Source organism: Gymnoscopelus braueri (genome assembly GCF_963280865.1).
Source record: "Gymnoscopelus braueri genome assembly, chromosome: 9".
Lineage (NCBI taxonomy): Eukaryota > Metazoa > Chordata > Actinopteri > Myctophiformes > Myctophidae > Gymnoscopelus > Gymnoscopelus braueri.
The window spans coordinates 15,874,147-15,901,406 of NC_137610.1; the positions used below are offsets into that span (position 1 = coordinate 15,874,147).

Sequence of the window (27,260 nt, forward strand, 5' to 3'; positions counted from 1 at the left end):
GCTAGTAGATCTGCTATTTTTGATACTTTTGAATTTGATTCCGGAAAGTAACAGATTTGGACATAATGGTTTCCACCCAACATAGATGAGATGTAGAACATGCATCATAATTTGTTGGGATCATAAATAATGTTATTGCACAGACGTTTTCCAATTATTACATAAGATATTGTTATAGATCAAATGTACATTGTATTTGTTATTTTGTTACTCAGACTTTCACCAGTGCCAGGATTAGTGCCACAGCACTAAAGACTGGTCCTTTGAGGACAAGTGCGGTTCAATCACGTATTTCCGGATCAACTGATGCATCATAAACAATTACATCTGGAGTCTGGACATCTGTAGCCAGAAAAAAAAAAAGTCACTTGCACCCAGACATATCACATCGTTGCTGTCGGGCAGAAACCTTGTATCTCCACGTTTCAACTTCTTATGTTTGTTTTCGTAAATTAATGCCCTACTTTGTCGTACAATAGTGTCAAGCAAAAGTAGCAAAAAGAACTGATCTGCAAGCTCATAACACGTCGCGATGCGTTGTGAGCTATAAAAGGCTGAGTTTCATTTGACCACAAGTGGTGGAAATGTAGAAGCAGTGGAGATGCCAACCAACCGCTTGGCAGCAACCACAGGGTGATCCATGTATAGAACACACAGAATGAATGAAATATCGGTCATTCCAAGGTGCCCAGAAGCATGTTTACCCTACATTATGCCACTTTAGCCTCATTCATACTTTGCTCACTGAGCATTGCTCACCGAAAATAACTAATGCATGGTGTTGGTTATTCTCGCTTGAAAATTGTTTATTTTCATGGTAGGACAAAGTATGAATTAGGCTTCAGCCTGCATGCTTGTGTGTACAACATGAAAGCATAATTCCCCAGCACTAACTTTAGAAGTCATACTTTACATCCCGGAATGCAGTGGTGGAAAAAGTACTCAAATGTTTTACTTAAGTAAAAGTATCAATACTGCAATGTAGGAGTAATCCGTTACAATTAAAAGTCCGGAAATCAAAATTCACTTGAGTAAAAGTACAAAAGTATTGATATCAAAATGTACTTAAAGTACCAAAAGTAAAAGTACTAAAATGTTTGAAAATAGCAGATCTACAAGCTCACAACACGTCGCTTTGTGACGCGTTGTGAGCTTGTAGATCGGCTATTTTCAAATAGCCTAGGTATAAAATAGGGCTAAAGTGGTGAATGTCTATTTTATAATGTAATAATTTCTATCTGCAAAGTAACTAGTAACTAAAGTTTTCAAATAATTGTAGTGGAGTAAAAGTACAATATTTGGACCCGATATGTAGTGGAGTAGAAGTAAAAGTATTGGAAATTGGAAATACTCAAGTAAAGTACAAATACCTCAAAATTGTACTTAAGTACAGTACTTAAGTAAATGTACTTAGTTACTTTCCACCACTGCCGGAATGTATACAACATCTGATGCCCCAAGACAGACAACAGCGTATTTTGAGCACGTCATACGTATGTACTTGTTTTGTGGTCTTCTGTTTTTTCGTCAGGGTCAGTGTGATGTGTGTGGTTCTTCGTGGTCTTGGGGTCTACTATGTAGTGTGCATGCGTGCAATGTGCGTGCGTGCGTGTGAAGTCTTGTTTGTATTATGGTGCTCCAGAGAGAGGTCACAGTGGTTGTTAAATCTGGTTGGGTGTGTGTGTGTGTGTGTGTGGGGGAGAGAGAGAGAGAGAGAGAGAGAGAGAGAGAGAGAGAGAGAGAGAGAGATGGAAGTGAGAGAGGTGCTGATGGGTGATTTAGGTGGGAGGTGTGAGTAGAAGAAGAAATCTCTGTGGCCTTGTGGTGAGTCACAGTGTGTGTGTGTGTGTGTGTGTGTGTGTGTGTGTGTGTGTGTGTGTGTGTGTGTGTGTGTGTGTGTGTGTGTGTGTGTGTGTGTGTGTGTGTGTGTGTGTGTGTGTAGTAGAGAGAGAGAGAGAGAGAGAGAGAGAGAGAGAGAGAGAGAGAGAGAGAAACAGCAGGAGCTCAGTTAATGATTGTTTTGATGCAGTTGATTAGGGTTGTATACCGTGGAGTCAAATTTAACCTCGCCCCTAAGGTAGACAATCTGGGCACCATGCCAGCTATATAAAGGCTAGCGACACACTGAGGTTGTTTGTTCCCCTAGTTGTACTCTAAGAACAAAATACTTTACTCAAAACAATTACTACTGCAACTACTTTAACCATATTTATACTTAAGCTAATAAAAATTTGCCGATCTACAAGCTCACAACCCATCATGGTGAGACACTTTGCGATCTTGTAGATTTGCTGTTTTCGAAAAATCGTAAGATTTCAACAACTTTGCAACATCTCTTATGGGGGTCCCTAGCGAAAAAAAAATTCAGATGGCAGTCGGCAGCCAAATAAATATCAATTTATAGTAGGGGTCCTTGACATGAAAACATTTGAGAACCACTGATTTAAATGACATGTCTCTTATCAGAGTGTCTGTGCCATTTAAATGAGACGAGGAGGGGCAATTTCATTACACTCTCCTCTGATGGATACAATGATTGAACTCTGTCAGTCACCTGTAGCAAGCAGCCACAGTGTGTCTTCTAACGGCATTTCACAGTTACTTGTCTGAGCAGTACACAATACCCGGTAGACGACCTGATTGATTCATCACTGCACTAGTGTACTAGTGGTGGACAAAGTACTCAACCTCAGTTCACAGAGTCAAAGTGTAGCTCCGGGTCAAATATTACTATACACTACAAGTGAAAATTGCTCTGTCAAGTTGTTAAAGTACTGGAGTAGCCTACTTGTTTTCATCAAAAAATACATATCAAGTAAATGTACTTCGTTACTGTCCACCACAGGTGATGGGCCCACTAACTATTACATCTGATACATGCTGTGTTGTTGTGGATTTAGCTAAATATGAATAATGTGAGTACATAGCTAATAGAACCCCCTGAGAGGAAGGAATCGTCAGGAACCACAATTTACCTGATTGATTGAGCGGCAAGGTGGTTGTGACTAAATTGGCTGTAAGGAACACATTTGTCCTGTCAGAACTGGTAGCAATGGGGAATAGAGAAATGAAATGGGAGCAACTTCTCTGTCATACTGTCTGTTTCTGACGCAAGAAGCATGCGTCAACCCCATACAGTCTGAGATGCGGCTAGAGGGTTCATGCTGGGACATGGACCAAATCCCCTTCAGTTGGCAAGTAATTTACAAGAAATCCAAGCAGACCTATATCTGTGAATATCTGGACAGGCACAGCTTCAACGCCCACAAACAACCCCAGGAGCCATGAGGGGACCACCTCCCTCAACCCTCTACAACGCCAACATTAACAATGTGAATAGACACTGTCAACCACATGACTTGCGCCAGAAACAATGTGTAACCAGGGGAATATAGCCCCTAATTGTACAACCTTGTTACTGGTACATGCACTTAAAGGGATATTTCACTTTAAAAAAAAAGTTTGGTCAAAAAGTTTGGTCATTTTATCGTCTACTCAGGCTTTTGTGGGCCCCACAGACCGTTTTTAAGTTGCTTAATTCAGTATTTAGATATTTGATATTCATTTTATCAGACACGCCCCCTTCCTATACAAACCCATTATAACTTCAAACTAGATTCATCAAAAACACCCGTCCTTGGTTCTGGAGACTCACCCTGCCCTCGTAATATGTGAGGGGGCCGTGTTTTTTTGATGATTGTTTTCGTTTATTTTTAATATTTTATACAATAAAAATACAAAATACAATAAAATAATTAAATAAAATAAATGAAAAAAGTAATCGAAAAAACACGGCCCCCTCGCGTATTAGGAGGGCGCACAGTTAGTCACCAGAACCAAGGACGGGTGTTTTTGATGAATCTAACATGTTAAAAATGGAGTTTGAAGTTATAATGGGTTTGTATAGGAAGGGGGCGTGTCTGATAAAATGAATATCAAATATCTAAATACTTAATCAAGCAACTTCAAAACTGTCTGGGGTGCTCACAAAAGCTTGAGTAGACGATAAAATGACCGAAAGTTTTTTTGAAAGTGAAATATCCCTTTAAACAACTGAACTCAGCATCTTTATTTACTCCTTTAAAATGTTGTTTTGAGATTCTCCACTGTTTCACTCGAGGTAAAAAATAAATACAAATTAAGACAGGCAGGCAACACAGAAAGTTACCTCAGGTTAGGGGTAATCTGGGAAGCCTTTCACCAAAGACAGTATAGCAGTTAAAATAGATACAGGGCAATAAAAAAGTACCGTAGATACAGCATGATAGAAACACATCACAGTCAAACAACACCATCAGTAAGTTGGCAAAAAATATTAATAAAATATGCAACATACACGATACACAACACTATGCACCCTCGGCAGTTCTTGCATAATGCAAGACAAAGGAAAATGTAAGAGCATGCACAGTAAGCATGTCTAATAGTGTCCACACTGCACTGAACTGCTTGTTTCCGAGCAATTAGTCTTAGCCTACTGAGTTAAGCTGAGCGACCATCGTGTGCCTCGTTATACATCTTCATAGCTGGCGGCACAAAGGACTGTCTAAGTCTATTGGTTGTCCCCGAGGGGAAGATGAATCTATCATTACCCCTGCTGCTAAACCTTCCCACAATCTCCAAGTGAAGGGGTGGTTGTCCATAACAGCGTCCATACTTCCTCGCTATATGCACGTTTATCACCTCCTCCACCCCGTCCAGGGTAGCCCCCACGAGGGAGCTAGCTTTAGTGGCAAAAAGTGTTTTGAAGAAAATGCTAAATGGTGGAAACTATGGGGACTAAAATATAGACTATAGACTAAAATGTAAAGCTCCACCATGATGAGGGCGATTTGAACTAACTTATTTGAGGTGGAGTGTCTTCCTTGGCCTACTGAAAGTGTGCATGCAAAGTTTGACACCAATCATTCCAGCGGTGTCCATAGGCTTTGCCTCCAAGCCTGGCGAAGGCAATAATCAGCGCTTAAAACTACAGATGAAAGAGAAGGAATAAGAATACAATTTAATTGAAAATAAAGAAAATGTACAGTTGCACAAGCCTACTGGCCTGTAAACGTATTTAATTGAATAGCATAGATCTACAGTGGGTGTTGGCAGCCACAGCTCTGCTTGAAATCGTGAAACCTTCATTTTTTGCCAAGTATGTTGTCACATGCAAAGAATTAAGAAGCAATAATACAGTACAAAATAAAACAGTATACAGTTATGGAAGGGCTTTGCATGAGGCAGTCGTAGCAGCAGACAATTAGCCAAGCAACATTTTAGATTTGATTGGACACCTTTGTGATGTTCTGTACCACCTCAGAAGGCCTCACTGCTGTTTGGCCGCAGGCTTTTTCACAGACTGGGGTTTGCTTTTCAACATCATACAGTACACTTGGGTTACTGTGTCAAACCAGTTTTTAATTTTCACTGTGAGCTTCCTCATTTATAACCTCAGCACTTCCTCTTGGTGGACCTGGATTCTGCTGGGTCTCAAGGCCACACTGGCCACAAACGTAAAAGGAAATAGGCTAAACATAAGAGCCACATCATGAATGCATTTTGTGTTGTCTTGACGTTGCATGAAATATACTACATACAAAATTAAAGGCTTCTATGTTTTAACATGGTAGGCTCTTAAGGCTACATGGGCATGCTGTGTATAGTATAAACAGCCGCTCATGGCCTGGTGCGCCTCATAGTGAAGGTACTGCACTGCTATCATTTTTGGCAAAGACTTCTGTTCTTGGCAGAGGAGTGAAACTCCTCAGTGACGCATGTTGGAGTGCTGTTTACTAGGCCACTGGGATATGTCGAATTGTTCAATGATCCCAGCCCAGATGGACAGTGTGAACCCAGAATGCAATTCAGCTGTTTTAGCAATGTGCCTTGTGGGAGTTGTGTTTATGATGAAATACTACACAACAACATGTAATTACATATCTACACTAAACCTTTCGACTGCGAGACATGGTGGAGTCACTTTGATAGCCGTGTGTGTTCCATACAGGCCAGGGCTATCGCAGTGACTTTCTGAGTTAGGAATAACAACAAACAAGTTTGACTGAAGGAGGAGGGTGCAGTAGGCCCCAGGGGAAGAGCCTACTCAAATGGCTACCCAAGCCTTGACGACTACCCACAGGGTTGAGTGAGAGCGTGTTTTCAGAAAAGTGAAACTTCAATTCATGCCAATGTATGTCGGCTGAACATTTCCCTTGTTGGATGATGGTCATTACCCAGTGTTTGATTTGCTGAGGGTTATGGGGGGAATTAATGCCTCTGATTTTGATACTCCCCCTGGTCGTTCTTGTTTATCACCATTGGGGATCTGTTTGATCCCTGTTTCTGGTCAGACTGAATTAAATACATTTCCTTTTGGGAAATTTTGACTGTCTGATATGTTTGATATTTATGTTTGATAAAATCATGTAACAATAATAAAATTAAATTAAATGTTAACCACACTAACCCTGGAGTCTATTTGTCATATGAAGATTCTTTTTTTTTATTTATTTTTTTAGATCTGACGTTCATAGTGACAAAACACTGTCCCAAAAAAGAAAAAGAAAAAACAGAAGTCTCGCTAGACGAGATTGAAATCTCGAGATTTTAATCTCGTCTAGCGAGACTTCTGTTTTTTTTTTAGTGTTCTGTCACTATGAACGTCACCCAAAAAAACTTAAAAAAAAACTATTAAAATATGTGATCTAACCTAAGGCCTATCCGCGCACCTTTTAAGCTGTGGCGGCTCAGGGGTGGAGTTATGAATTTTTTCTACTGTACCATTCATCCTAAGATATCATAACGTCATAGAAAAGGTAAGAAAACTTTAGTCCAAAATTCTCCTTTAAGTGACTAAGAAAATTTTCCCCTTTCGGGTTTTCTTTTTCTTTTCTTTTTAAAAAGCAAACCCTATCAAGTCAGTGGCCTGTGTTGGACAGTGTGCATAATTTAATTAGATTATGTTGCTCTGTTATGTGACAACTGTGCAATATTGGATAGTGTGTGATGTTCACCTGTATTTAGATTAATTAGATTACATTCCTTTGTTGACACTGTTATGGAGGCCGCCAGGCCGGCAAATGTGGAAGCCTATCCTCGCAGTGTCTGAGACACACCCATATCCCGCTGGGAATGCAGCTGTTTAAGATAACAGTGGCATTCTCAAGAGAGAAAGGCATGCAAACAAATACACCCATAGATCAACCTGGCAACATGTTAAAGAGAGTGAACTCTGAAATGTGATGAATGAGATGATTTCTAATGATGCGTGAGGGTTACTTTGGGCTTCGCCAAAAATATGGCATCTCCCTCTCTCTCTCTCTATCCCTTCCAACAACAAGGAAATAGACTGGATGTGTCCTGTTCCACTGTAACCACCTGGATTCAAACCCAGGTCACCCACATGGGAAAACAAACGTCTACTGCTCTTCCAAAAGGCAAGGGTGATATTAGACTTCTGGGCTATAGGCAGAGTTACTCTGTTACACCTCCCCAAGACTTGAAGAACAAGAAGTGACAGGAGAAAATAACTAGCTCGAACTTGTTCTCTGGCACTAGTAAAGTGCTTACTACGATTTTCATAAGTGAGTGTGCACAGTATGTGTGTGTGTGTGTGTGTGTGTGTGTGTGTGTGTGTGTGTGTGTGTGTGTGTGTGTGTGTGTGTGTGTGTGTGTGTGAGTAAGTGAGTACAAGCACATACAGTATGTGCTTGTTTGTGTGTGTGTGTGTGTGTGTGTGTGTGTGTGTGTGTGTGTGTGTGCGTGCGTGCGTGCGTGCGTGCGTGCGTGCGTGCGTGCGTGCGTGCACAAAACACACACGCATGAACAAATGCACAAATGCACACGCACGCACGCACGCGCGCACGCACGCACGCACGCACGCACGCACGCACACACACACGCACGCACGCACGCACACACAGACAGACAGACAGACAGACACGTGTGCGCTCTGTGCTTCTCCTTGTTGCATAATAATCTAGCTCTTATCACCAGTGTAAGTGTTAACCTGTACTGCCTGGAACTTGAAGTTCTGCTTTATGCCTCATGAAATACTTGCAAGAAGGACATTTAAAGGGACACTAAATCATTGGAACACTAGGGAATAATACATGTCTTTCCTTGCTTTTATGCAAATCTCCATTCCTTTACTGATGCCTCCCCCCTCAGTGTCGAGACAGAGGGAAGAGAGAAAGACAGAAACACACGCACCTACACATGCATGCTTGCACACACCAGGGGAGGTTAATCTGGATGTGTGAGGGTGATCACGTAGAATAGCTCTCTGAGCCCATGGTTGTGTGACTCATCCCCCATGACACACCAGCAATACAAACTGTACGCTGACTTTTCACACACAACTGTTAGAGTGCAAGATTTCACTCTAACACACAACTGTTAGAGTGCAAGATTTCACTCTAACTTTAAGGTTAAAGTTGACAGAAGAGGGTACGAGCAGACATGAGGAGGCTTTTCTTTTTTTCTTTCTTTCTTCTGTTTACCATAACACTGTAAGAGATTGCAGCAGCAGTCTTGAGCAAACCTGCAATTGAACGCCTGGGGTTTACGTTTTTCTTCTTTCGTTTGAAAAAAAAAAAGATTTTGGCCTCTGTTTGTAGCTTTCCTGGCACACCCGCAGCAGGCCAACTAGAAGCCACACCCAGACCACATGCTCCAGGAGTACACCAACGTGCACAGACAACCATGACACATACTGTACAGTCGAGATAAAGATCACGACACACAGGTTCTCAGCATGTGTTCTCCTGCTTGCTGCAGTGCAGCAGACTCTGCATGTTCACATTGTCTTGAAAATAGTATCCTTTTTATACTTTAAGACTAGATTTAATGTCACTCTGACATGTGTTCGTCTCTCGATCGAGTGTTTGACCAGTGCATGTGCCTCAACTAATCTCTGGATGTTTACCTTTTTCCTCTCCTGCTTGCAGGCTTATCTCTGTAGTCAACACAGCCGGCCCCCGGCTGTAATAATGGTACCACCCTCAATGTGAACTTCTGCTTTAGTATTTTTGGCTGGACCAGCAGGTCAGCCCAATACACTTGGGCCCAATACACTTGGGCTGACCTTAACTGATTGAGTAATGAAGTTACAGCATCGGTTGGCCAGTTGGCTCAACAACGCACTAGCCAATAGAGCATTCTGGTTGGCTGTTTGAAAGGAGCGGTAGGCTATATTTCCTTCTGTGGTAGTGCTCGTATAGTAAATTTATTTTGTCTGCATACAGCGCACAGACTGTATGGTAGCATATATCATGGGCGTCACACCCACAGAAACATGACTTAATCCCCCTAACATTTGCCTGATTTTGTTTTTCTGTGGTTATAGTCACTTTGCATCCAGCGTTGAATCGAACTAAACTCAGTTCCCCCTATATGAAAACCTATTGGCCAATTTAGATTGATTGAACGGCCATTCCAGACATATTCCTTGAGTGGACCATGGGTTGCTTTTGACCTCTCACAGAGTTACAGGGTAAATGTCTAGCCACAGGCTCTTACACAACAGGTGTTCCAATGGATCCAATTAGTATTAGCCACAGGCTCTTGGTAATACTTATCACTGGTTAAATATTTGTAGCATCATACAGACAGATGTGAACCAATTTCAATAGCATTGATTTATGAAAAAAGAAAAAGGATGAAATATGGCGGTACACGGTTGCCGACAATATGAGAGGAGAGATCATTTTCATATGTCACACGATTTCATCATCCTTGCTAACATTACAGAAATCGCTTAGGCTCCATCATATCGACAGGATTACCCCTTAAGCCGTTTTTAAACAGCCAAAAATAATAATTTCAAAAGAAGATAAACAATAATCTCCTGGTGGGTTCCAGCTAGGTCAAAGAGGCTGATGTTGTCCTTTATACAAACATCCCCCCAACCCCCTATACCTCTACCAGTCACCCCAGCCCACCCTCACCCTTCCCCCTATCTGAGTCACTGTCACATATTCCCGTCCAAAATCAAGCTGTTTGTGACGGAACATAGAGGGTCATAGAGGGACAATCGCACATTGTTCAGAGATGGCCGCTTTCTGTCTGTATTGTGCTGTCTAACCACAGCCATGTGGAAGGGCGTAGAGTCGCAGAGAGACCCGGAGGAATACACGTGAGATGCCACAGTCCACTCCAGCTTCGATCCAACTACCCTACAACAGTGGTTCTCAACGTGGGTTCCGGGGACCCGCAGGGGTCTTTGAGGGGGTTCCAGGGGGTCCACAGCAAAATGAGTTAATAGAATCAAAATCTTTTTAACCACTTTAACACTATATGATGTATATATATATCAGCACAACACAAATCTTGTGTATGGGGGCACAAAGTCTTTTCAGATGGGGGTCTGCACTGCAGCCAAATACATATGAATTCGGGGGGGTCCTCCTTGACATGGAAAAGTTTGAGAACCACTGCCCTATAGCTGCCTTTCCCATCTATGCCATTCTCTCAAATCATCCACCCCTGCTGTGTACACTGCACAGCCTATAAGAGAGGCATTACTAAACCAAGCAAAGAATAGGGCAGCACAAAATGCATCTTTCAGTATCCAATGTGTCTATTTTTCCCAAGATCTCCCTCATATACAGTGCATAGGGAAGGTTTTCAGACCCTTTCAGACAGGGCCGGCCCTAGGATTTTCGTGGCCCTAAGCAAGATTTTTTGGGGTGGCCCCCCCCCCCAAAACACCCCATTATAAAATCATTGTTATTTTTTATTGCATACTAAAATAATAACGCTAGTTGTTGGATAGGAGATACATGACATAATTACAATATGAAAGTAAAAAAAAAAAAAAAAAAGGTCTTTTTCTTTTCTTTTTTTTTGTGGCCCCCTAGTGGTTGTGGCCCTAAGCGACCGCTTATGTTGCTTATGGCAGCGGCCGGCCCTGCTTTCAGACCTTTTATGTTTCAGACGTCTTAAAGTGGAATCAATTAATTTCCCCCCACTTCAATCTACACTCAATACTCCACAATTACAAAGCAAAAAATAAGATTCTGGTATTTTTATACATGAATAACCTAACCTAATAATAAAAAAATAAAAGACTGAAATATAATTTACATACAGTATGTATTCAGTCCCTTCACTTAGTGCTTGGTTAAAGCACCTGTGGCACCAATGAAGTCTTCTTGGGAATGAGCTTGCAAGCTTGGCACACCTTTCTTTTGGAAATTTCTCCCATTCTTGGCAGAGTCGTTCAAGCTCAGCCAGGTTGGATGGGGAGTGTACACAGCCATCTTCAGGTCTCTCCAGAGATGCTCTATTTAAACAGGGGTTTTCAACAGGTGGTCTGTGGACCACTGGTTACTGTCCCGTGAAGGTATTGCATGTAGTCCTTGACCATGCTTTTAAAATGTATTTTCTTCCACGGAACAGTGAACTAAATGACTTGGTGACCTATGATGACGCATCAATGTCGTCAGTTGCTAGAAATTTCTTCAGAAAAGGGAGTTAGAATCCAGATTGCCTGATTGAGTTATTATTATTAGGAAATTTGCCCATATAATCACATGTGTCTGCTCACTTATACATAAGATACAAATCAGTATATCAGTTAACATGAGTTTAATGGGAGGTTGGATAAAGTAAGAGAATGGAATAATGGTAACCGTGGGATAGGAATAGATCAGTGGTTCTCATGCTCAATCTTTTTTTGAGCTCTGGACCACTCCCATATTTCAGTTAAATTAAGCCTGGAATTGATATAATTTGTTGAACGTAGTATTGTGCAACAAATTAAATAAAGACCTTGACAGTCATTATCTAATTTTGATCTTTATCTCCCACACCACACCTATTAACTCAAATATTTTCTTACATTTGATGGACTTTGATGGATATTTTAATACATTTAACTAATTTTTAATTTTTATTTATGAGATTACATTTTAGAACATTTCCCCATGGACCACCTGCAGGCCTAATTATGCCATGGACCACTAGTAGTCTCGTGGACCATTGGTTGAGAAACAGTGGAATGTATAGACATGGGATGCATAGTAAGTGTTACCAAAGTACTAAAATTAGCCCATATCCCCACCCAGTTACCTCTATCCTGACTAGTCTTCCAGTCCGTCTGTATACATGCTGTTGGGAATTGTGGCCAAATAGTTAAATCTTCATTTCATCAGACCAGAGGATTTAGCTTCTCATGGTCTGATAGTCATTCAGGTGCCTTTTGGCAAACTGCCAGTGGGCTGTCATGTGCCTTTTAGGGTAGCATAAATTGTGCATATAACTCTGTTGTCCCAATATCTGGCCTACTTTATTTGTTTATTTGGACGGTCACAGAACAGTACATATTAATGAACACAGAAACAAAACTACAGCAGTAGCGTTGGAATGCAGTGTAAATATGTCATATGAGTTAGCAAGGACACTAATTTTCATCTGTAGTCCCAACATGTAACAATAACACGCAACATGCATAACTATTCTAGCTGGACTATCATCATGAACCATTTTGCTAGAAGCTTCTGCCAAAAGTCAGTGGACTTTGATTTATTTGTAGTCTCAGTAATTCAAGTGTACAATAGTAACAAGCGATGCATGATTTCATGTCCCAACAAATACGCTTGTGCTTTATAACTTGCGTGAAAATGCTTTTTGAAGCGCTTCTAAACCTTCCACAAGTTCCACTGCCACTCCTGCATTTGAGCGTGGGTCTTTGTATTCATAGCTGGATCCAGTCATCTCTGTTTTTCTCTGTATCCACAGAAGCTGGTTCTGGGACCCATTCACTTTCAGGGCCACCCAGTCCCACGCTTAATTTGTAGCCACAGGTCACTTCTTATTATGCTTGAAGTCTTAGACAGACCTACCTAGAACACACCTTTTCCATAATGTTTCTGCCTGGTGATGACAGACAAATAGTTGCAGCGCAACCCATGAACACATCTCCTGCTCCTGTACTGTATGCCTTTTGCCTGTTTGTACCACCAGCATAATGGAAGCAGATGGGAGAGTGGAGAGGCCAGCTGTTGTTGCACGAAAGCTGCACAGACACACACACACACATTTATTGCATGTGAAGGCAGGCAAACGGCGCACGTGTCATGCACGCGTGTGCGCACACACACACACACACACACACACACACACACACACACACACACACACACACACACACACACACACACACACACACACACACACACACACACACACACACACACACACACACACACACACACACACACACACACACACACACACACACACACACACACAATGGCAACTTTGCAGAGTTCTGGTCTTTATCTGAGAGGCAACATGTTGAATGTATCACACACCAGTATGCAAACCATAACACTAGTACAGAACATAACACCAGTATACAGTAACAGAGCATAGCCAGGTGACCTGGGCTGCCTGGGAGCCTCAGCCTGGAGACAGAAGACTCACAGCAGAGCAGCCACGGCTGTGGGGGTCCATGTATCCAAGCCTCTCGCTCGTCACTGGAGACGTGGAGCATGACTCATCCCAGAGAGACGTCAGCGCCTCGTCATAAGATCGCAGGCACTCTGCTCACATAGCGTACCGCAAGCACACATGTATACACGCACACGCACGCACGCACGCACACACGCACGCACACACACACACACAAGATTTTTAGAAGACGCACTACTTCACAATAATCACTGGCAGCCTCGAGTGCCTCTAAAGACTGCAAAATCAAAACCAGATGTATTTTAAGGTTTGGAGATTATCCATATAGCTGTCATTGTTATTAGTATGGCCTCCACTGTCTCATACCCATGAACACGCTAGCTAGACAGCAGTAATGATTCCTATTCCTATGTAATGATTCATTTTCCTAACATGACGAAGGATATTCTGTGTTTTGCGTACAATGTTTTGTGTTGAGGGAAAGCTACAGTCATTCTAAGGGCACAGCACGGTTTAGGTTAAGATAGGTATTAACTGCTTCACGGTGTTCAGGTGAAAATTAGAACATTTCAACACGTCATGCTGTTCAGGTGAAAATCGGAACGTTTTTCCACAAGCCACCTGATCTGACAAGAAAGTATAAATTAACCAACTGGCTGATTGCCTATGGCTGCTTCTGAAGTTCTCTCTGTGATTATTAGTGTGACCCTGTGCCACAACTTTCCTCCTCCAGAGAAATACAGGCAGAGCACCAGGTTCATACTTCCTCATGGCCATCAGGGGGGAGTGTGAAAGACCACGCTATTGAGTGAGCTATATGGTGTCAATTTTTTTAAATAGAAATTAATAAAAGTGATCACAGGTTCCGCTATGTGAGGCCTTCCAGTATACTCCTCAAAGCCGCTATCTGCCCGACTGCTTTGGGTCATTCTGTGAATTTCTCAGCTGGAGGTCTAAGATGGTTGAGGATCAAGCTGGTGAGGTCACCTGACTTTGGTACTGGAACAATGATCATTTTATGCCACAACTCGGACAGCTCGTCAGTCTCATATGCTTGGTTGATAAAGTCCAGCACTTCCTCATATACGGGCTCGTACTTTAGATCCTTGGGTTTAAAGTGTGTAGAATGCCCAAACTAAGACGTGACAGCAACACGTGGAAGCACAAGTCCACACATGATCAAATTATAGGCTAATGCGTTTTGCATAACATTTCCGTAGTTAATCAGTTTAGTCAGAGATTCTGCGTGGTGTGATAACTGATGACCGTTTGTTGTAAAAGCAATATTCCAGAACTGGTGACATTTCTTTGATTGCCATTTTCCCCTGCACTGGTTATCTTGTTTTTAGCACACGTGTCTGTGACAGGTTGTACTTTGAGGAAATGAATTTTGGATTAATATCTATCTTCCTGACATTTATTATCCTCCCAGAATGTCATTTATGAAGGACTGACCAGCTTGTGTTCACGAACGTCTGTTACACTGTCCCACAAATCTACAAAAAGAGGGTTTAACGGAGGCAAGCTGCAACCATGATTCATCTGCCCTGTCACTTTAAACATTTACTGGTCTTTTCTTTTTTGCACAGCTCCCCTTTTCTTTTTCTTTTTTGTTCAGTGTACATTAATTCATACATCTAAATTGATTACATAAAAATGTGTGTATGTATGTAAATATAATAACTACAAAGTAATCATTTTACAGTCAGTGTATTGATAATGATACCTTTATAATCCTATCCTGCTATATTTACGTATAGATCTCAGGTTTCCATTTAAGCTGGCAATGAAGTTTGTTGAGCTATAACAGAAAAGGAATTAAGTGCAAGACTTTCATCTTTCAAAAATTCTAGCTTTTGGCTCCCAGGTCTAGGAGGCTTTGAAGTTCAAAACTGAAATCCAAAACTGCCGCAATTCAGTTTGTATGATTGTAAGACGTAACATCTACGCAAGGAAGGAGCCTGGCTGTCATTGCTGTTTAACTGAAGTTGTACCATTGGACCTTTAAAAGAATTTTCTGAACTAAACCCTCTGTCCCTTGAACTGAATAAGACTTAACCCTTGACTACAGCTTGCATACCGCAGCAGAAACCTCTGCTTGTGCAAACTAATTGATAATGAGTTGAGGTTCAATCCTGCAATGAGATAAGGATGACTGACACTGATGATTGGCTCTGATAATACCTTTCTATTAGATCCATTGTTCTCTTTCCCACCTTTCGTTGACATACTGTACAAACTTTGAGCCTTTGAGGGTTAGGGTTAGTTGTTGAGGGATTTGTAACAACAACTGGGCATGATGCAAAATTAAATTCAGGTTTTTATTGGAATATTTAGAATGCTGACTTAAGTTGTGGTAATGGTGTGTTGTTGTGGTGATACCACATCATGTCATGTGGCCTCGCCAGTGATCTTGGATAAATGCTCAAGTTTCTATAGCCCAGGCAGTAACACAGTTCTGGTATTAACAACATTGTATGACATGACAGATTTATTCACACCCTCAAAGCAGACTCGTCTGGTCAGTCTATTGGCTCTTGTCCTATCTAGCATAACCCAACCTTTAACCCATTAAAAACGGGAAAGCATCAAGCAAGTCATTTTAGATTTTAACGACTTTAACCATTATTTTATACGTTGGCTATTCAAAAATAGCAGATCTACAAGCTCATAGCACGTCACTTTGTGCCGCGCTATGAGCTTGTAGATCTGCTAACAGCGAACATTTTAACTCAAATCTTTGCCTATGGGGGGTCCCTGGAAGAAAATATTTAGAGATGGGGGTCCACGGCCAAACTCACATAATTTCGGGGGGTCCTTGACATGAAAACATTTGAGAACCACTGATATAGCAACATAAGTTTTTCAGAAAACTGTTAGGATTTAGAAGACATTTGAAGAATCGGCCCGGGTCTTAATGGGTTAACCTGCACCATGATGCTAGTTGTGGTTCAACAGACTGGTTCTTCACTAATAGTCCCACTGGAACGATGCTACCCTTAATAAACCCTCTACACCCTCGGAGTCAGAAGATAGGCACAGGGCTGTGATTGGATTCATTTTAACAGGCTGAGGAAAGGCCTGCTGAAGATTATGGGGGACGTTTGAAGAGCTCAACCCCCAGGCTGTAGGCAGTGGCTACCCTTGATCCCTGCTGGATCCCCCACACCCCTACAACCCAGACAAACAGTAAACACAAACCTGAGGCAGCAGCAGCGCTGAATACAGCCGACAGGCTGTTTGGTCCTAAAATCATAAGCAGTACCTGGGGTGCTTCTCTTTTTCTTTTCTTTTTTGCAACAAATTAACCGGTGTGGCATAAGGGGAGGAAAAACAGCTGTGACGATTCACAGAGGCAAGGATTAAAGCTAAGCTCCTTTGTGTGGCTGCGTTGGTGTGTCCACCCAAATGAAAACACAGACAACCAACAAAGCAGTTGATCTGTTTATCACCGCGGTAAGGACAACGAGCAAACGAACACATCTTCCGGCACTCTATTAGCATACAATTCGCATTTATCATCAACATGAACATACTGGCCAGTTATCGCCATAGCAACTGCTATGAGGTACACTGCTGGCCTCTCCATCACTTAGGGGTTGTGATAAAATGAAGAGCATGACGTCAAAGGCGCTACTGTCTTTTTTCCTTCCATTCAGAGCGGCAAAGGTGTCCTCATGGCAGATAACACGAAGTGAGTCATCTGCAGTGAGTGCCATAAACATTAATGAGGAAGTTTGCTTTGCAGCAGTGCGTGAGTCAGATTGGTCAGCCATGAATACATGCACGCCAAAAAGGGTGATATGAGGAGGGGAGACAAAGCAGACGTCTTTATTTAGTTTAAGTGAGAACCGTTAAATTCATAACAGAAGAGCACAAGATGGAAAAGTGTGTGTGCGTGTTTGTGTGTGTGTGTGTGTGTTTGTCCGGGACTAATCTCGCAAACCGATCAGTGCCTAATTTCTTGTTCATGCTGCCACTAGGCCACGTTTTATATATATTGAAATATTTAACATTTTTGGATGTGTATTGTGGTTGAATCTGGCTGAAACCTTGCCCAAATATGGAGTCATGACTCATAGGTCATATATATGTCACAGATGACTATCCTCATAGACTGGCCACATGAAGTTCAACTTGGACAAAACTTACATTTAAGAAATATTATTTGAAAAGAGAGTGAGAATATTTCCCTTACAATAAACATAACCCCAATGATCATCAAATTTTTGACCAATGATTAATTTGTAACAAGATGCTTCTCTATACATTACTGCATTTTACAACAACTACAAAAAACATCCAACTGATCAGCCTGGCAGATAGTAAAGTAGGCATCATACATCATGAGGCCTTTAGCACTACAGATGGACATGCACGTCATACATATTGGTTTTTTTTAATGTTTATTTATACTGTGTTTTTAGTTTTGGTCTTTTATGTTTCTTAGATAGGCTTAATGTTTTATGTTGCACTGCAAGTGACTGAGGGGGAATGGTATTTCATTTTCTTTATGTATGTAAGTTCTTGGGAAAAGTGACAAATAAAGTGATTCTTGATTCTTGAGACCTAAGAACCTACAGTGAGAGATTAGACAGGAGATATTTCAGAATACCTTGGTTAACATTCGATTTTCTGCCAATCCACAGATACAGTTCTCTTTTGCTATACGCCATGATGTTCAGACCGGGGGGGAACCCAATGCTAGAAAACAAGGTTAAACAGGATTATTGACTCATGGACGGAAAAAATAAATAACAGACTTCATGGCTTATTTGGTTGAGTGCATTTAAAAAAAAAGTTAATTTCGTCAACGCTCTCTGCCTGGGATAAATCATTGTGTGCGGAGCAGATACCAGTATATAGGCCTACTGTAGATCTGTATAGCTCTACTTGGATTGGCTTTCTTAAATTGGTCCCTCTCACTGCCGACAGACGCGCTGTCTCAGCTAATACTTGTCTAATGTTGATGTCTCCAGTATTTAACCCAGCTTAGCCCCTTTCTTCCCATGGGCTTTCTCCCACTTCTAAAGCTCTTGCTGTAGTCTATCTGTGTAGCCTACTGAGCACGTACTTAGCCGTACGACGTAAGCAGTACTCTGGGGTCAGATGGTTACTAGAGGGCTAATTTCATTCTTGCAAAATGACAATACTAGAAAAGAGTATCCTTTTTTTATGTATATAAAGCTGTTTTATGGTTTGTTCCTATCAACAGAGCAAATACTGTACATTTTAATTCCCAAGTTATTGTGGAAGTTCTAAAATTGTGAATTCACTTCAAATTAGCTAACATCTAAGCTTGAAATAAGGCTGTGATTATCAATACAACTGGATGATGATTTTATTTTTGAATATTTGACTGACTTTTGGCTAGCATTCCAAGTTTAGTAACTCGGGGCTCAATCCCAACAAAGCATTGTAATTTAATATTTGTGTGGATGACAACACTACCCTGAGTGAAAGAACACTCAGTTCTTTCACTGAGAGGGGGGGGGGGGACAAGAAAGAGAGGAGAGAGAGGAGCAGTTCAGCCTAGTTTTAGGACATTAACTGGACTGAGGTTCCAGATTCAGGTTTCACTGGAAGGGCATGGAGCTGAGTTATGGTGGGAGATGACTTTGTCCCACTGATCAGTCTGGCTGTGCGTTTCCTGTCTGCTCTAATCAGACCCTGGGGGCTCATTGGCTGGGCTCGATGCAGGAGTGTTTCTGTGTGGTGCCAATCACTAATGACCTTCTTGACACCATAAACCATATAGATCTGTCAGCACAATTCCCTCTCAAATTACACTTGACAGCACTCCAATGCTACCTGTTTTTCTTAGAGTTTGTGACAATGGCGCATCCGCTCCACATAGTGTCCAATCTGTCCATAATTACAAACACATACAAGCATGTATTGTGTTCAATATAGGCCTAGCAGTTAGTGTATGCAGTGGCATGCTTACCATCCAGGCACCAAGCTCAGCTTAATGATAATGTGCTTCAAAGGTCACCTGGTCCAATACTGCAAGAGGATGATTGGCTGCTTTTGTGAGACATCACTTTGAATCAGACATGACCTCAACCTTAGATCCAAGTGTGTGTGTGTGTGTGTGTGTGTGTGTGTGTGTGTGTGTGTGTGTGTGTGTGTGTGTGTGTGTGTGTGTGTGTGTGTGTGTGTGTGTGTGTGTGTGTGTGTGTGTGTGTGTGTGTGTGTGTGTGCCTGTGTCTGTGACTTTAATTACTTATATTTGAGAACACATCAATGATTTTGAATTGATTGAATGTTCCCCATCTGGTCCTATTTGCTAGCCTTGATGTAGCCGTACCTGAATAAGAAATGACTCATCACCTCTCATCTGATGTATTCCTATGTGACTCATGGCCAGCAAAGTGGGAGTGTGTAGCCTTCCCTCTCCCTGTCCAGCGACATGAAATAAAATAATGACATATGTCTAGAATGACATAATGGACATGGTTTATGCCTTTTCAAATATTTGGCATCCAAAATGCAGTTTAAGTGGTATACATTTTCATTCTGAGACCTGATATAACCTCACTTACTTTCAAGTCTTAGCTTAAATTTAAATGGTGATGCATTGCATTATTCTACCCAATCTGATCCATCAGATGAAGGCAATTTTTTTTAAATCATTGCACACAAGCTTAATTTGTACCCTTTGTATTATGCTTCTGTGACATTTTACAAATAAAAATACAACCACATGTAAACTAAGAATAATATGTAAGATGTTTTGCTTTTGATGCGGTGTGCACACATTCTATGGTTCCGTTGTTCCATCATGAAATAAATTAAGTGAACTAAAACTGCTGTGACGATCTCTGTAAGCTGTCACATCGACATAGCACAGCAGCCACGGTAACATCAGAGTGGCATGGGTGACAGGGAGTGCATGTTTCATTAAGTAACAGCTGCTGTGATAACAACATCAGTCTCAATAAAAAGCGTGTCTCAGAGTCACAGTGATCCAAGGGGATGCGAGGCTAACTTTCTCTAAAGAATGCAGCCAAGTGATTTCCTCAGGGTTGACTGATCGAGTCCTCATTCAGAAACGGGGCCAGTGGAATCCCTATAGGCACTGGGAGTGGTTGGATCTGGCCTCAACCAGTAGGATGACAGTATACACTGTATGCATTGTTGTTAGATGGAGCACACGGTTACATAACATGTAGCCTTTGGAATATTGTGAAATACTGCCAGATAACAGCAGCAAAGAAAAAGAATAACAAGTGAGCAAAGCAAACCACTTGAGTATTCACATGCATGCAATGTCACGACCTGGGAAAACCTACTAAGGAGGAAGAAACAGGATTAGTCTCTCATCCTTACAAGGCCTCATATAGAAACACTCATCATGTTACCCAACATATCCCAGGCCAAGTGTTTACAGTCTTCTAAAGTGGACGTATATGCTCACCCATTACACAACCGAGCTAACTCTAGGTGGATCTTTGATCCATATAAACTGTTAAGAGTCAGATGCGAAAGGGCACAGATACAGCAACAAGTGGTGCCGTCACAAATAGATGTGACAGGCTTCTACTGCTAAATGAAGCGCCTTGTGTGTAAACCAGTTTTGGGTAATATACAGTACTGTATTATTACTTTCCCCAGTAACTAGTCTAAGGGATTACAGTGATTACATTACAGTTACAATCCAAGTAACTATGCATTAGTTCTTTGTTGTATCCCATCAGGTTTGAGAGGCTGCAGGGTGTGCAGTTGGCTGATTGGTGACTCCTCCTGTGAGGTTAATTCATTATTGTTCCAATAAAGTGGATTTAGTACTAAAGAGGGACAGCAAGTGTATAAGAGGTGGCCAAACAGGCTGTATTGACGTAACTTTTTCGGAGGGTGGAGGCAAGGTGTGTGTGTGTGTGTGTGTGTGTGTGTGTGTGTGTGTGTGTGTGTGTGTGTGTGTGTGTGTGTGTGTGTGTGTGTGTGTGTGGGGGCTCTGGTTTGCAATTCCTGTGCATACTACAATTGATTGATTGATTGATGATTGATTGATTGATATCTTTACTGACAAATGCATATGCATAAACATATAATTGTATCTGTCAAAAGAATAAAACACAATAACGTTGGAGAGCTTATGTCCATTGTGGTCCTTTGAGTGTGTGGTCCAGCGGATGCAGTCCCCAGGGAGGAGAGGTGAAAGGGTAACCCGATTCCACCTGCTGATGCAGCCTCCCACCGACTGTGGGGGTAGGCTACGCTAATTCTGTTAGACAGACATAAATTGTGTCATTGACACAGCCAGGTTGAATAATTCATGATTTGACACAACTCACCGTAGCTGCTATCACCTTGCACCAGACTGGCACTGGCATTAAATGGAACGGGGGCTAAACAGGCTAAGTGTGGTCCAACACTGCATCCATGGTCGATTTTTAGACCGTCTGTTTGTTTCTACTATGGCGTCTGACACTTGTTTTACAATTCTAGCATACGGTAAAGCAGAGTTTAACTTTTAAAAAACGTAATGCAAATCGAAGATCATTTCACCGTCCTCGCACGCGCACGCACACACACACACACACACACACACACACACACACACACACACACACACACACACACACACACACACACACACACACACACACACACACACACACACACACACACACACACACACACACACACACAGGAATAAGAGCCGCCACAGAGGTAGTGCTGATAATGCCCCATTGTGTGTCATGTGGTCGCAGAGGCCGGATGCTTGGAAACTAAATTAACTTTCCTTCTCAGTGATTCTTGAGTAAAGCTGAGGCCGTTCATGGCTCACAGGTACACCAGTTTACATTTCTTGCCTGCTTAAAGGGACTTGAATAACGCGTTTAAGTTCACAAGCCCCTAAACTGTTACTGCCTTGGTATATTATAATACTTTATTGAACCTGCTTTGTCCTGAGAGGGAACGGATGTCTTACAGGTGTAGCCTAAATAAACAGGAATATACCACATTGAAAAACATTATGCATCATTTATCAGTCTGTCGGCTAGTCTGAATCTTGATATCTCGTGAGTTTTTGGATTTGTTGTTGTTGGTTTTTTGAGTGATCAAGATTTCAGCAGCCTTGCCCTGTAGCAGCCTACCCAGTTAAAGGGATATTTAACTTTCAAAAAAACTTTGGGTCATTTTATCATCTACTCAGGCTTTTGTGAGCCCCCCAGACTGTTTTTAAGTTGCTTGATTCAGTATTTAGATATTTGATATTCATTTTATCAGACACGCCCCCTTCCTATACAAACCCATTATAACTTCAAACTCCATTTTTAACATGTTAGATTCATCAAAAACACCCGTCCTTGGTTTTGGTGACTCACCCCGCCATCCTAATATGCGAGGGGGCCGTGTTTTTTCGATATTTTTTTTCATTTATTTTTAATATTATTTTTGGAAAATGAAAAAAATGTAATACAATAAAAGAAAAACCCCTCGTGTATTAGGAGGGCGGGGTGAGTCACCAGAACCAAGGACGGGTGTTTTTGATAAATCTAACATGGTTAAAATGGAGTTTGAAGTTATAATGGGTTTGTATAAGAAGGGGGCGTGTCTGATAAAATGAATATCATATATCTAAATACTGAATCAAGCAACTTAAAAATGGTCTGGGGGGCTCACAAAAGCCTGAGTGGATGATAAAATCACCCAAAGTTTTGAGTTGAAAGTGAAATATCCCTTTAATTAACCCTGGGTCCCTATTCTGAGCATGTCATTATAGGTGAAAATAGCCGATTTACAAGCTCACAATGCATCACGATTCAATGCACTGTGAGCTTGAATATCGGCTATTGGCTTCACTACTTGTTTTATTAGTAGGGGGCACTAAGTGAAAAATCGTTACGCGGCGGATAAAAGCATGACATTTGATACAGATGTCCCTTGGGTCATCCTAAAACATCCTAGAAGGGGTGCCCAAAAAAATCTTAAACAGGAAGTGAGTTATGGACAAAATCCAAAATGGCCACCTAAACTGTTGACCGTTGACTCAAAAGACACCAAAAGAATCTCCAAAAAGCATAAAATGTGGCACACATGTCCCTTGGGTCATCCTAAGACATCCTAGAAGGGGTGCCCAAAAAAATCTGAAACAGGAAGTGAGTTATTGACCAAATTGAAAATGGCCGCCTAGTGTTGTCGATTGACTCAAAAGACAACTAAAGAATCTCCAAAAAGTATAAAATGTGTCACACATGTCCCTTGGGTCATCCTAAGACATCCTAGAAGGGGTGCCCAAAAAAGTCTTCAACAGGAAGTGAGTTATTGACTAAATTGAAAATGGCCGCCTACAGTGTTGGCGATTGACTCAAAAAGCCTATAGAATCTCCAAAAAGCATACAATTTGGCACATATGTCCCTTGGGTCATCCTAACACATCCTAGAAGGGGTGCCCAAAATAATCTGAAACAGAAAGTGAGTTATTGACTAAATTTAAAATGGCCGCCTACAGTGTTGAAAGATGATGCAAGATACCTAAAGAATCTCATAAAAGCATGAAATGTGGTACAAATGTCCCTTGGGTGATCTGAACGCATTCTACAAGGGGTGCCCAAAAAGGTTTTAAACAGGAAGTGACCGCCTAAAGCAGTTGACACAAAAGAAAACATAAAGGGACGTCATAAAAGTGTATAATTTGGTACGTACATTGAGTGCTTCTTAACATATCCTAGAAGGGGTTATTTATTTGTTTGTTTGCTTGTTTATTAAACTTTTTAGGAAGGGACCATGTTGAAGAAATTCTAAATGGCTGTTTAAACAGTTGACCATGGCAGTCTGCATATTATGCAGACTCAATACGACAGGTTATGCAGTGCATAACCTGCCGTATTTTGTAGTCTACCTTCTGTTTTCATTTCTACATCACTTATTTATTTTACTTTCTGCATTATTTTTTATTGTACTCTTTGAATCTTCTTTATTTATCTAACTCTCTGCATATTCTTATTTATTTTACTCTGCATCTTATCTTACTCTGCATATTCTTATTTTACTTTCTGCATCTTATTTATTTTGCACTCTACATCTTCTTGCTTGTTTTACACTATCTTCTCATGTATTTTCTTCTTGATCATTACTGTTTTTTTGTGATTAGTGTTTAGTAACTACATGTATTCATGTGTGCCATTTCGCAATTACCAGCACATTGGCATAATGCTCTGCAAGGTAACCCAGCATCCCGGCATCTACACTTTCTCGAACAGAAGGGCTCAGCTTTGCAGCCACACTTGAGTTCTCTACAAACTTAAGCAGCCTCTGGCAAGAGTGTCCATAAAGGTGTCCACGAATCAGCGACTTTAATCCATCCATATTTGTCAGGAGATGGTAGAGATTGCATAGCTTTCAGGCTTCTGGACCAAATGCCAGATTGGCTGCTCGATTTGAATATTGTAGCAGTGCAGCCCGTGTGGGAGGAGTGTTTTCCATTGAGAGACTATTAAAACTTTTTTTGGCACCCCTTAGGATGCATTCAGATCACCCAAGGGACATTTGTACCAAATTTCATGCTTTTATGAGAATTTTTTATGAGTGTGTTTTGCATCATCTGTCAACACTGTACACGGCCATTTTAAATGTAGTCAATAACTCACTTCCTGTTTCAGATAATTTCAGGCACCCCTTCTAGGATGTCTTAGGATGACCCAAGGGACATGTATGCCAAATTGTATACTTTTATGAGATTCTTTAGTTGTGTTTTGAGTCAATCGACAACACTGTAGGCGGTCATTTTCAATTTTGTCAATGACTCACTTCCTGTTTAAGATTTTTTTGGGCACCCCTTCTGGGATTTCTTGGGATGACCCAAGGGACATGTATGCCAAATTGTATGCTTTTATGAGATTCTTTAGTTGTCTTTTGAGTCAATAGATAACACTGTAGGCGGCCATTTTCAATTTAGTCAATAACTCAGTTCTTGCTTCAGATTTTTTGGGGCACCCCTTCTAGGATGTCTTAGGATGACCAAAAGGACATGTGTGCCAAATTGTATGCTTTTATGAGATTATTTAGTTGTCTTTTGAGTCAATCGACAACACTAGGCGGCCATTTTCAATTTAGTCAATAACTCACTTCCTGTTTCAGATTCCTTTGGGCACCCCTTCTAGGATGTCTTAGGATGACCCAAGGGACATATGTGCCAAATGTTATGCTTTTTGAAGATTCTTTTGGTGTCTTTTGAGTCAACGGTCAATAGTTTAGGTGGCCATTTTGAATTTTGTCCATAACTCACTTCCTGTTTAAGATTTTTTTGGGCACCCCTTCTAGGATGTTTAAGGATGACCCAAGGGACATCTGTATAAAATGTCATGCTTTTATCCGCCGCGTAACGATTTGGCCATTTTTTGTGCTTAGTACCCCCTACTATATAGGGTGGCTTCTTCGTATTGTTGTACTGTGGCCTGGGAGGACTTATAGCAGATCGTGGGCCCATATCTGAACCTGCATTTTAAGAAGGGGAAGCAATTCCAACTGGAGTTGGTCTCCTGCACTGTGGCTGCTCACTGCTCCAGGATGGATCAAATGCAGAGCACACGTTTCTCCACAGGGACAATAAAGTATATAATCTGCACCCCATTACTACTTGCTTAAAGGCCTCTGCCTTGTCTTCCACACTGCAAAATCCTCAGTATTACTTGATCTCTATTTCTAAACGTAATTGCTTTACAAGACCTTGAAATTGGTTGCCTGGCTTTTTTACCCAATCTTCTTATTTAGAAGTAATCGTATCATGAAGTTATTTTCAATTAATTGATTTACATGTACACTTTCCAAATGCTATGAGATAATTCTAAACATCTAAAGTGCACCTGTCCCTTGTGTTGCTCTTGTATGATGAATAATATAATAAGTGTACCTGGCAGGCACTCCGGCATATGTAACAACATGTACTCCTAATGCTGATATTTAAATATACATGTTTTCCCTCACTTCCCCATGATGTTATTAGTTATGTATGAGTGTGTGTCATGTGTGTTTGTTTGTGTTTGGCAGGGAGCCTGATATTCCACCCTGGGCACCTCTACTCTACCAGCTCCAGCTCCTGCACATCCGAGACAAACCAGACCCCCTGACTCTGCCCATACCCGACCGCATCCGCATTGGCAACCAGAAGCGAGAGCGAGGGAACTTTTATTTTCAGAGGGAAGCGTACAGCATGGCTGCAAGAGCCTATTGCATGGCTCTGGGTGTACTAATCCCATGCACCAAAGGTAACTGACCATAGACATCTAAGGTTTATTTTACACAAACATTTTTAATTATGCCAGACATTCATCATGGCAGTTGACAGTACTTTATAAATAAAGGCCTATAGTGCACCATGGTGTGTAGGAGTGAACAGCCAGCATAGAGAAGAGGACAAAAGTCCTGCACACTGTCTTCACTTACAGCAAAACGTGAATTAAGAAAAACACATTTCAGTCAACAGTCCTTCATCAGGTATTTGCACGTATGATGAAGGTCAGTTGACCGAAAACATTTTGTTGTGTAAGTGAAGACCACGCTGGGTGAGACCTAGCCGGTTGAGCGTCTAAACGGAAGTACTGGAATTTGACGGAAGCTTCGCTGAGGCTTTACAGATCTGCATTAGGTCGACTCGGAACCAGGCTTTTCTCCTCTACAATTTACAATTTAGGCATTCAGCAGACGCTCTTAATCCAGAGCGATTTACAGTAAGCAAGATGAGAAAAGGTTGGGAACGAGGCTGAAAGCGCCAGTCACACTGAGCACTATAACTATAAAGATAACTATAACTATATCGTTCACCATTGTATTTTTTTAATAGCTGGTGTGAACTCTGCCATCCACTTGACTTAGAACGATTTTAAAACTATATTTCTATAGTTATAGTT

The 27,260-nt window shown here is 41.3% G+C and overlaps 1 protein-coding gene across 1 annotated transcript in view; it reads left to right on the top strand.

Moving 5' to 3' along the window:
- fkbp16 (FKBP prolyl isomerase 16) overlaps positions 1 to 27,260 on the top strand; it is a gene marked incomplete at both ends in the record, with an annotated part of 34,409 nt that overhangs the window by 3,201 nt on the left and 3,948 nt on the right. Inside the window, one exon of the mRNA XM_080438043.1 lies at positions 26,401 to 26,618. Within this exon, the coding sequence (XP_080294169.1) occupies positions 26,401 to 26,618 (218 nt within the window). The remainder of the gene's footprint in view (positions 1 to 26,400; positions 26,619 to 27,260) is intronic.